The following is a 12172-nucleotide window of genomic DNA, read 5'->3' on the forward strand; positions in this document are numbered from 1 at the left end:
AAATCCCCCAAATTTGGCAAGAAAAAGTCTTGTAAATATTTTCAAAAAATGAGTAAAAATCCTCCAATAAAATCCTAAAAATATCTAAAGTGATTACATATATATCAGTAAAACTTCCAATATTTTCTTTAAGAACATTCACAAAAAAAATCAAGAAAAATCCAGTGAAATTTTGCTGGATTTTGGTTGATTTTTTTGTGAATGTTCTTTAACAAACATTTTTAACATTTCTTTTTTCCACCAAAAAATGTTCAAAGATTTACCAGAAATGTTTAAAACGTGGACATCAGAAGTTTCACTGTGAAATTATGTATTTTTCCCACATTTTCAAATTTTAAAGCGGGTCTATTTTGACCCGCAGGAGGACAAAAGGGTTAAGGTTGCACATTTCACAAACAAACAAAAGTATTTCATTTTGACAGCAGTTTGGAAACTTCAGGTGCTGAACAAGGGCCTGAATCTACAGGCAGCAATGGAGGAATCATTCAGGTGTTTTAGTAAATCAGAACAATATTAAAAGACTCCAAAACACCCCATTAGTATGTAGAGTTTATCCAAAGTACCAAAAGTAAACGTACTCTGTAGACAGAGAAATACCCTCTGTGGGAATCATGCTACTAAATTTATGTTGGTGCTGCATTAAGAAGCATTTTAATGTTGGTCATAGCTGGTTCAAGTGAAGCTAACATTCATTATTTCACATGCTGTGGTGCAGTTTCATCTATAACAACATGTTTTATCAGCTTATCATATGATGTAAGTAAAATCCTAATCCGTGAAAGTAACAGGATTAATATAAATACTAGGCTCATCTTATATTTATGTTGAAGTGCAGTATTTGATAAGTACTTCTGTGCTTTTGCCTACAGGAACTAAGATGACAGGCTTTGCAATCCACAGTGCAAAGTGCGCCACCTTGTGGCTTCTCTGTGGTACTACAAACACTGCAAAGGTAACCATGCACTTTTTATGTTAATACATAGAAAAGGTGAGTTGGTCTAGATCAAGGGTGTCAAACTTATTCTAGTTAAGGTTCCACATTCAGCCCAGTTTGATCTCCAGTGGGCCGAACCAGTAAAATCACAGCATAATAACCTGTAAATAACAACAACTCCAAATGTTTCCTTTGTTTTAGTGCAAAAAAGTATGTCCTGATAATGTTCACAATTAAGGAATTATCTTTTTACAAAACGTCATAAACAACCTGACATTTTTTTAAGAAAAATAAGTTCAATTTCATCTGGAACTGAATGATGTAGTATTTTACTTTATCATCAAAATGAGAAAAGTCAGACAAAAAATAACAAAATAAGACAAAATATTACTAAAAATGATTAAAAATACTAAAAATATATGAAAACGAGACATAAAATGACAAAAGAACAATCTAGTATTTTAGTTTTTGATCAAAACAACTTGTCATGGTTTGCAAATTATTTTTGAAAATAGTTTTACAAATTTACAAATGTACTTCTCTGTAATTGTGCATCACTGCTAAAATCTACTGAGGTGATCCTTGTGTCATTTCTGACCTTCCCTAAAAACTACATCCAATTCTGTTGGTCTGTTTTTGAGTAATGTTGCACACGGACGGACAGACGGACAAACAAACGTACAGCGATTATCACATAGCTCTGCTGTGTTCCTTAGTGGAGTAAAATAATTGAATTTACTCCAGGACTGTTGCATTAGTCTTAGCTAGGTGTACCCTATACGTCTAGTGTCTGTCTGAATAAAAAAAAAAAAAAAATCTAAAAATTACATCAGACGTTTGTATTGAGAATTATGGAGCTAATGCAGCCACTTTAACCCAGTGTTTTCCCATTGCATCATATCGCTGCCCTCTGGTCTGAACAAGCACGTCACCGGGGGAAAACCTCACTCTCCCTGGCAACATAACAACTGTAACATGGTTTTAGTTGCACTTTCGACAGGTTTCCAGTAAGCAGACCAGATAAGAGACTAGTCACGGAGTCTGCTGCACGGTCATAGAAACTGCTGGCTGATAGGGAAATAGGGAGGAGATTGGCCTCTGTGAGCGAGCTAACTGAAAACAATTTCTCGGAATTCTTTGTCTGTCCTACATGCTGGAGCTAAAATATTCCTGTCAACTAATTTACAGGGAAAGTACTGATGACAGAATGTTAGGAACCGTCTGAGGTCCATTTAGTAAAAGATTAACACAGTTATGAAGGAGGAAGTGTTGATAAGTCTGTGTAAACTATCAATGTAGATGTGAAATGATGTAACTGGAAGTAATACTAAGGGGGAATGTAGTATCCCAAGTTATCGCTCCGCAATTGCAAAGTCTGCATTTTCTTATGAAAGTATAAAGAAATGGAACAAGCTCCCCACAGAAATACTGAGCTTAAGTGAGGATAGAACCTTCTGCAAACAAGTGAAAGATTGGTTTATGGAGAACCAGAGATGTGCACATTAAGAGTGTGTGATGTGTAGAAGTGAATGTTACCTTGCACGTGATGAGTGAGGTCATTAAGTTTATGAGACTATGAATGGCTGAGATGTTACGGATGGTTTCGAAGAATAATGAGTTTTAATTCTGTAACTCTATGAACGGGACTATTTGAAAATAGTCAAATGTATTTTATGTGTATTTGCACCTTGGCCCCCCCTCCCTTTCCCTAAGGACTGCAGATGGAAATTAGCGTGAAAAGCTCGTCTGGTACAAACATCTTTGCTTTTGAGCTTAATGTCATTGTACACTGTCCTGATAAATAAATAAATGAAATAAATGAATGAAACCAACAAAGTGAAATGTTGAAGGATTTGCATTTCTAGTGATAAACTCATAGAATAATGTCTGAGTGATGAACTTTAAAAGTGGAAAAGTCCATGCATTGTTTGATTATTGATTGGAACACTTAATTAACCAACATAGTATTAATCATCAATTATATTGATATCTGAGTAATTTAAAGTATTATTGTTTGAAACACCCCCCCCCCCCCAAAAAAAATAAATAAATAAAATAAAATAAAAAATCTCTGGTTACAGCTTTTCTCCACATATAACATGTCAAACAGAATGTCTCTAGGTTTCAACACATCTGACAGGGCCAGCTTGGGCCTTGACAGGATGGTTTGGGTATTTTCCAGAACAGTGTGATCAATTAATTCGTGAAAATAATGAAAAATGATTAGTTAGCAGCTAGCTACCACAATAATATGAGGATTAATATGGACGGATTGACGGACGGATGTAGGGCTGCAGCTAACGAAGCCTCGACTAATCGTCTAAGCACGATACGTCATCAAAAGCGGAAGTGAGCGCGCAATGCAACAGAAATCACCGTCTGACCGGAGCACGGAAAACGGACGGACATCGGCGCTGCATCGTGCATATATTATGTATGCACGATGCAGCGCGGATGTCTGCGTTTAGATACAGCTGTATAGTAAACGCTGACATCCGTGTTTACGATAGATCACGGACGTCCGCTCACTTCCGCTTTTGATGACGTATCGTGCTCAGACGATTACTCGAGGCTTCGTTAGCTGCAGCCCTAGAAGGATGGATGGATGGATGGATGGATGGATGGATGGATGGATGGATGGATGGACTCTGTAGGTCAAGAACCACCAAAGAAATAATGTGATAATTAAATTATTTTTCATGACTTAAAAGTACGATTCTTCTTTACCAAATGACAGAATTTTTTCTTACTTAATAATAACTACTCCTGCGGTGAGAAATACAGGGAAGTTTTATCTTTGCAGGCCTTAAAAATAATTTAAATCAAACAAAAAGAAAGTGACAAGGCAAAAGTCTGCTTGATTCTAATTTATCTTGTAATTGGATGTAATTATGCATAAAAATGACTACAGATTAATTCTGTACTCCTGCTGCCCTTTTGGAAAATGCAAATTCTGTTCGTGTCACATTTTGCCAACTGTGCTTTGTTAAAATGAGACACTGCTCTGAGTCATTTGGATTTTTAAAAAAAAATGTTTCTGCGGTTCACAAAATACATGCTGTGTAGAAAACAACAAAATCTGAATCAATTTTTTTTCTTAAATATGTTAGATATCTTGCTGGAGCTAAAGGACGAGTAAATGCCTGTGTAGATTTTATGTCCATTTTTTAGTCACGTTTTAGCTTATCTAAAATATTACCAGTCCAATAAAAGCTCTATTTGTAGGTATTTTACTTCAGTCAAAGTAGTTTTGCAAGCGCTGTTTTAAAAAATACATAAATGGATAGCAAACAACAACAACAACAACAAGCACACATACAAGGGCAACAGAAAGGCAAAATACTTTTCAGTGACTCACGTAAGTATTTCAAATGTATGGTTATATTTTCATTGTATGATTATTTAAAGACATCAAAATCACTATTTGTCTTTAATTTCTGTTTTTAATATCAACATGTATGGTGTCCTAAAGTGTCAGTACTGTCTGTAAAAGGAGGAAAAGTGTTCCTTTGCAATTATCTCTGTGTTTAATAATTCTTTTTAGTTTATATATTCCATAAAAAGGTAGTCACTCCAGGCATTAACTGTTCTAATTATCCATATGGGCCATTTTAACAATATTCACTCCTGAGACTTTTATTTGTAATGGAGTGTTTTTACTTAAGTAATGTTAAGTAATCTGATTACTTCTTACACCACTGCTATCTATCTATCTACATACCTGTGTTGAAGTATTTTTATAAACACCATTTCCATTTCCTTGGAGGACATTTGGGCTTTGAAATTTTGAAAAATAAACCTTCTTTTTTTAAATTTTCTGCTCCATATTCATCAGTAATAGGAAATAAACTATGAAAGTCTTGATTGGCTCAGCTTACACATTAATGGTACCATTTTTAATCCATGTTTTATCTGTTGTTTGCTAACCCTATTGTAATCACAGTAACAGGGTTGCTAATCCATGCTAATGTTAGCTTTTTATCTGCAGTAGAAGCTAGATGTTTAGCTAGCTGTTACTGCTGACCAAGAGGATAAAAAATAAAAAATAAAGAAAAAATGAAAAAGAATTAGTCTTATCCTGATTATAAGAGGTAGAGTGACACATTCAATCAAGGCTGACAATGAAAATATGAAAAATAGAAGAGGACATAGCTTTGCTCTTTTGGAAAACCGTTTGATGATGTTAATTCCAGCATATCATGAAATTTATAGGTTTTTTTCTTCTTCTATCAGCTAAAAAGGTTATGCTAACAGGATTGCGGGACATGTGATCCATTAATAATTATTATTTAAAATGTTGTGTTGATTTAAAAAAAAGCTCCCACAATTACAAGAGACATCCATGGAAAAATGGAGATTTACTTGAGATCCAATTTGGTCATCAAGAGAGTGGGACAACAGAAAAATGGCATTTTAGTTGAAACTCATTTGGTATTTTAGAAAATATTTTCAAACATTCTTTTCTTCTAGTTGTTTTATTTTAGATTTTATCTCATGACAAGTGGATTTACACAACCAACTGCATGTTTTAGTATTTTGTACGTGGATTATTTGAAATCTGATAGGTGGAACTTAAAATGTCCTCCAGCTGTCGGTGGACCCTGAAGGTAACACCGTTTCTGTTTAACGAGGCCGCTGACAGGAAGTGAAATGTGCTGCTGTAGTTCCTCGAAAAGGTGGCTCCTTACACCTCCGCATTTTCCACTGAGGAGCAGAAAGCAAAGCCGAAACCGTAAACAACGAGTCTGAAGTCATGTGACTATCAATGCAAAGCAGGGATTTGTAGATTTTTTACTTCCGCCTCCGACATCAGGTGAGCAGGACATAGCAACGTGATATAATATGGGCGGAGAGCAGCCGCCTGATCAGGTAGAAAGACGGAGAGTCCCTTCGCGAAGATCACTGCCTTAATAAAGGAACTGGAGGAATACACGACTTTTCTGCGGATTTGAACGGCCGTACAGTGGTGAAGGTGAGTCACTGATTCAGCTGCTGGAGCATTAAATACCTACAGGACGACTTTAAGAACCTCTCCTTCTGGTTTTTACTGTCCTTCCTCTTCTTTTGCATGTGTGTCAAAACGTTTACTGCAGCTGTGAAAGCCTCAGATTTACTTCTGGATCATTGTGAAGCAGCTACGTGAGAAAATTAGCACGCTTTTATGAACATATGTGTAGTTAAGAGCTGAAAGTTACAGTAAATCCATCATACTGTAAGCTAATCTAAACATCTCATGTGAAAGTATGTCAGATGAACAAGCAGTTATGTCATAAGTCAGAGCGCTTTATGAGCAGAGATGATCGGTCTTTGCACCTTTTTTATAGCTTAATTTGGCTGCAACTATTTATTACTGTTATTATGTTAATTATTTATTAAACTGCTGATCAGTTTCTTTATTAATTGAGTCATTTTTGGGTCTAAATCGGTGCAAAATGCCAACTTTCCTTTCTAAATCCCAAACTGATATCTATACATTGCTTGTTTTGTCTTTCCAGCACTACAAGAAAAGCAAATCTGCTCAGTTTAATGTCACATAAGACATTAAAAACAGCATCTGGGCCTGATGTTATTGATTTTAAAAAGATTCAAGCTCTACAGTGTCTCCCAAGATTTTTAATGTATTTCCCGCGATTTCAAGACAACAAATAACCTGTTGTGTGTCCACTGTTGTCTTCCTTTCAGAGCCTATTATGGAAATGCAAGAGGAAAACCAAAGGCTGGAGGGCGGCCAGCTGATTTCTGTCCCTCACAAGGACACAATCCGTCTGCTGGAGGTGTACGTCAAGCGCAGCCTCAGCATGAACGACGGCTTCCTGGGAGATAAGAGGCCCAGCAAGAAGGAGAAGTGGGTGACCATGGCAAAAAGACATCGACGACATTCCAGCGACCCGTCTCTTCACTTGGCCGAGGGGTTAAGCGACGAGGAAATTGGTGTGTTTTCTGTGGTCGAACCTCCGAACAGTCTGCCCGAGACGTGTCCTGAAGAACCGGAAAAGCCCAAAAAGAAGAAGAAGAAGAAGAAGAAGAAGACAAAGAAACCCTCACTGTGGAAGAGTTTTGTTGGACTTTTCTCTCCGAAGAGCAGCAAGGACAAAGAGGAGGACAAAGAGGAGGACGAAGAGGACGACAGCCCGCCAGATATGTCCGAGCCGTCGGCACCCGCGACTCCGGTCACCTTACGGAAGAAATCCATGAAAAGGAAGTCCTTAAGAAGGAGGTTCTCAAAAAAACGGCTGTCTCTGATAAAAATAAATAAACCCGGGAAAGATCTCAACCCCGATGACATCACCGGAGTGGAAGGTGAGTCTGAGGCTGGATTCGCTTTATTTGTGATTTTACCGTAGTTGAAGTCAAATCTGGGGTCACACTGCTGTTGTAAAAGTGCTTTATTTGCATTTTGTTTTTGCATATGTTCTCTTACAAACAACCAAACTGTTGCTTTGCAGCTGTCATCAGTGTGGAGCCAACGTACTCTTATTACGAGAAGGTGACAGAGGAACTGGAAAAAATAGTCCACGAGGTCAAAGATGAAGCCAAACCTCTTTCAGATGGTGAGAAACTGTTCAGCACAATTCAAAATAGCGCAGTGCTGACGGCAAGCGTGGTGAACGAAAACCAAAGCACCGACGCACTCAATGTGAAAGTGAAAGTTGTGTTGATAAAAACAGCTTATTTTCACCATTAACTGCACTGTTATGTAAAAGCTGCTGTGACTATTATGGACAACACATTAATGCTACTTCCCCTTTGTGCTGTTTGCTCTCAGAGGAAGTACTCGAAAGAATCATCGCTCTGACAAAGGAGCAGGGCGATGCCATAAATGGCAAGGTTGGTATTTATTTTAAATATTAAATACGAGCTGATGAAAGTCAGAATGAGATCTGCAGTGCTTTATGTGGTCCTGTCACAGTGTGGATATTTATACGATCATCATTTTATTTTATTATTAAGGAGACAAAGTTTCTTCATCAGAAAAAAGCTAATCAATAAACCATATCAAACATGAAGATAATAAGTACAAAGTCCTATTAAACGTACAAACTCCAACGCTTAGCGTCACGTTAAAGGGATTGTGTCATTTTGCAATATTCACAGAGTTATTTAGAGTTTCTCCCTCTTTACCTCTGCATGGGTTGAATGTTTTCTGTTTCTGTAGCGATCAAAATCAAGTGTAACAGGAGCCAGAAAGGAAGAGGTTCATTAAATAAGATGCAATGTCGTAAAACCTGCTACACAAAGATGTGCATGCCACCCGACTGATCTGAATTAACCCTGTGAGACCCAAATATAGAAAAAAATCAGCAACAAATAAATAAACCAAAAAATTTATATATAAATACAAACCCAAATATCGAAAAAAATTAGCAAAAAATAAATAAATAAACCAAAAAATTTATATATAAATACAAACCCAAATATCGAAAAAAAATTAGCAAAAATAAATAAATAAACCAAAAAATTGATATATGAATGTAAACCCAAATATCGGAAAAAATGAGCAATATAACAAAAATGTGAACATAAATATATTATGTACAAGCCCAAACATAGAATAAATAAATAATAATACAGTATATAAACCCAAATATAGAGGAAAATGAGCAAAAATATAAATAAAATAAACAAAAAATTATATATATACACAAACCCAAATATAGTGCAAAAATACAAATAAATAATAAAACTAATTATAATTATATATGAACCCAAATATAAAAATAGCAAAAAATAAACTGAAATTACATAATAATAATATTAATAATAATACAGAAACCCAAATATAGAAGACAATGAGCAAAAAAATAATGTGTGTGAAATTAATATTTTTTAAAAAGTAAAACTGATGCTGTATTTCTGTAACAGGGAGTTTTGCAGGGTTAAAGCCTGTTTAACTCTTACATACATGAATGATTGGACCCGACACTCTTCCACAAGACGAGTGGGTCAAAAATGACCCGTATAAGAATCAATGTGTTTTTGGTTGGGTTTTTTTTTTTTTTTGTGCCTATTTTTGTTCTTTCTGTTCAGAAGAATGATTTGTATTATTTTTGTGTGTTATATTTTTATCCACACAAGAAAGATTTCGTGTTTGAAATATGTTTATTTTTCACTTCATAACAGATTTTGAACATTTTGATCATAGAAAAAGAACAATACTACACATAGCAGCAATAGAAAAATGTCAACATCCATTTTCTTCAAGTTCGTGCTTCACCTCTTGTATGATACAGTATTAGGTGATAAAGAGCTTGGGGTAGTAATGCAAATATTACAACTTCTTTACAAGTGTAAAAGGGAACTTAAAAATTCAGTAGAATGATATTAAAAACATGCTTTTTGAGGAATAGCTGGAATATGAAACGATGGAAACTTTTCAGTACAAACATATCGCAAGAAAACGTCCTCACCGGGTCATTGATGCATCTAAGGGTTAATGTTCTGTTATTCATAAAACTGATACTCAGACAACAGATTTTAAATGTGTGTTGGGCTGCAGTTATTTAGTAAATGATGCCAAACATTTACCTGCTACAGCGTCTCCACATGTGATAGTAAACAATCAATTAGAACGCGTCAGTGGGCATTTTTAATTCTTTTGTGACGTTATATTGAGCAAGCAATCAACACAGTGAGAAAATAAATGGCAGATGAATCGATAATGGGAATGATCGCTATCTGCAGCCCACCAGCTCTCAGCTTTCTACATGTTCGAAATTATTTTAGCCAGATTGTTGACATCATTTTCCCAGCGTTATTCTGTGTTTGTACTTTTATCGAGGGTGAATATTTGCAGTAAAAGTCAAAATGTATTTCACGTCTCCTCCAGCTGAGAGAAAACCCCACCCTGAGCAACTTCTTCCAGGGGATGACGTACTCTTCCTTCCAGAAGCTGGCCGACGATTACCTGCAGAAAGAGGCGCCTCCGATCCACAATCCTCCCACCGTGCTCCCGACAGCGCCCGAGCTGGTCAAACTGGCCTTCACGCTCGACTTCACGGCCAGGATAGCCGGACTCTCCAGACAGAGCGTCGGCCACATTACTGGTCTGGGGAACCGATATCTACAGGACCGGTTCAAATACCGCCAGGTAGGAATCACACCGCTGCAAAATTTAAAATCCTACCAAGTCTGTTTGTCTCGTTTTTAGTCTAAATGTCTCGTCCCGCTTTATTTACGATAAATTCACTTAACAAGAGACATTTCAGCAAGAAGGAGGGGCTTGTTTTATGACGACGCGTCTTAAATATCTTCTTAAGTCACACCGTCTTGACATGATCTTGCTTTAACCCTCCTGTCGTCCTACGGGTCAAATAGACCTGTTTGACAGTTTGAAAATGTGGAGGAAAAAAATGCAGTGAAAACTTTAATATTTTCAACATTTTTGGGAAATTTTTGAACATTTTTTGATGGAAAAAATGTTTTAAAAAAGTTTCTTAAAGAAAATATTACAAGTTTTACTGATGAACATGGAATCACTTTGGATGTTTTTAGGATTTTTACTCATTTTTTAAAAATATTTACAAGAATTTTCTTGCCAAATTTGGGTTATTATTATATTTTTAAAGAAACCTTTTAAGGAATTATTGGAATGGAATTTCTCAAATGTTGTTAAAGAAAATATTAGAAATTTTACTGATATATATGGAATCATTTTAGATTTTTTAAGGATTTTTTTGAAGATTTTCTTTCACTTTTTTGAAAATATTTACAATTTGTATAGATTTTTTTTTTTTTTTTTACATTTTTTTATTTTTATTTCTTGACCAATTTGGGGATTTTTTAAAAAAATAAAACTTTTAAGGGAAACTTTTAAGGAATTGTGTTTGTGAAGATTTTGCAAATTTTTCTAAATTTGGGGAATTTTTTGGCTGAATTTTTGGATTTTTTTCAGTTGAGGAAATAATATTTTTTGGTTCCCGTAAACGAGGACAACAGGAGAGTTAAGACACCTCAGCTTGACAATCCTGGTAAAATAGAGCTTAAAATAAGTTTTCCCAGCTCATTTTAAGATCTCAATATTCTAAATATCACATCTTAATCCAGAAATCTTACCAAACCATTTTTCACTTGTTCTATTGGCAGATTTTTTTTCACTTATTTCAAAGTAAAAGTTCTTTGAAATAAGATTTTTTTCTTGTTTTGAGAGGGGCATTGTTAAAATAATGATAAAAATGTAGCTGCTTCTGATAATCAGTTTGTATGATAAAATGACAGAAACAACTGTTGTCGTGTCCTGCAGGCCTGCACAGATCACCCGTGGTCCGACAGCGATGACTGAGATGACGGCGTGCAGAAACAAAGCTGCACATGATATCTTTACTCTCAGCTCCACGGGTGTGGTTCAGAATGTGGTGCAAGCATGGCTTCCTCTTTACAAACTCTACAAACAAGGCACTACATGAGGCAAGTTGTTAGCCGGGGAGCAGACACACAACTTGCTGCCGTTTTTGTTAGGTTTTTGCTATTTTGTGATTGAATACTTCAGCTGCAATGGCATGTTTACTGAGCACACAGCCTGCTACGTTTGACTTTGTGTACTTAAGCGCTGACTTTCACATGGAAGGTCAAGACAGAAGCTGAAACCTTAGTAAGCACTCTCCTAAAACATGATATTGCATTAAAAAAGCAATATTTCAGAATCGCAACAAGTGGGTGGTTCTACAAGCAGCACTTTAAATATTACGCTCTTTTATGCCAAATTGAATTGTGCACATTGATTTGTAACATTACAGAAGAGCAGTGCAATAGTCTTTAATGTATATAAGCTAGAAAACTTTGTTAGTTTTTTAAAAATGTGACTATGTTTGTTATTGTGAATGCTGGCGTTCATATTACACACTCAGATAAAATAAAAAAACTAATTAATTTAACATTCAAATGTGTATTTTTGTCATCATGAAACAATATCTAACTTCTATCTCCATAAACGCGCAATAAATAAAGCAGGGCAGAACCAAGACGAGCACAGATGGGCCTCACTCTGTCAGGAAATAATCAACTTTATTCCAGTAAATCCACAGAGAAATCCTTCCACTCTGGATTTACTCAAGTAAAAGTAAAATCTAACATCCATCCATCATCTATACACCTCTATATCCTCATCAGGGTCGTGGGGGGGCTGGAGTCTATCCCAGCTGACTTAGGGTCTGGACAGGTAACAGTCTATCACAGGGCTACACAAAGACAAACAATCACACTGGCACCAATTAACCTGAGTCTGTTTTTGGACTGTGGGAG

At 36.0% G+C, this 12172-nt stretch overlaps 1 protein-coding gene across 1 annotated transcript; it reads left to right on the forward strand.

Moving 5' to 3' along the window:
* The first annotated feature begins 5561 nt into the window (after positions 1–5561).
* Positions 5562–11805, forward strand: LOC110955583 (uncharacterized). Its single transcript, XM_022200641.2, has 6 exons — positions 5562–5906; positions 6617–7234; positions 7381–7485; positions 7701–7762; positions 9762–10022; positions 11175–11805. Exons 2-6 carry the CDS (start codon positions 6625–6627, stop codon positions 11211–11213), a joined length of 1077 nt encoding a protein of 358 aa, XP_022056333.1. The 5' UTR covers positions 5562–5906; positions 6617–6624; the 3' UTR covers positions 11214–11805.
* Positions 11806–12172: the final 367 nt, after the last annotated feature.

This window comes from Acanthochromis polyacanthus, chromosome 5 (genome assembly GCF_021347895.1).
Source record: "Acanthochromis polyacanthus isolate Apoly-LR-REF ecotype Palm Island chromosome 5, KAUST_Apoly_ChrSc, whole genome shotgun sequence".
Taxonomy (NCBI): Eukaryota; Metazoa; Chordata; class Actinopteri; family Pomacentridae; genus Acanthochromis; species Acanthochromis polyacanthus.

Bases quoted from the DNA above. Each gene is read 5' to 3' on its own strand.
- LOC110955583 (XM_022200641.2), top strand. From the start codon at position 6,625: ATGGAAATGCAAGAGGAAAACCAAAGGCTGGAGGGCGGCCAGCTGATT. The intron at 7,235-7,380 runs GTGAGTCTGAGG...GTTGCTTTGCAG, and splicing joins TGACATCACCGGAGTGGAAG to CTGTCATCAGTGTGGAGCCA. The intron at 7,486-7,700 runs GTGAGAAACTGT...GTTTGCTCTCAG, and splicing joins AGCCAAACCTCTTTCAGATG to AGGAAGTACTCGAAAGAATC.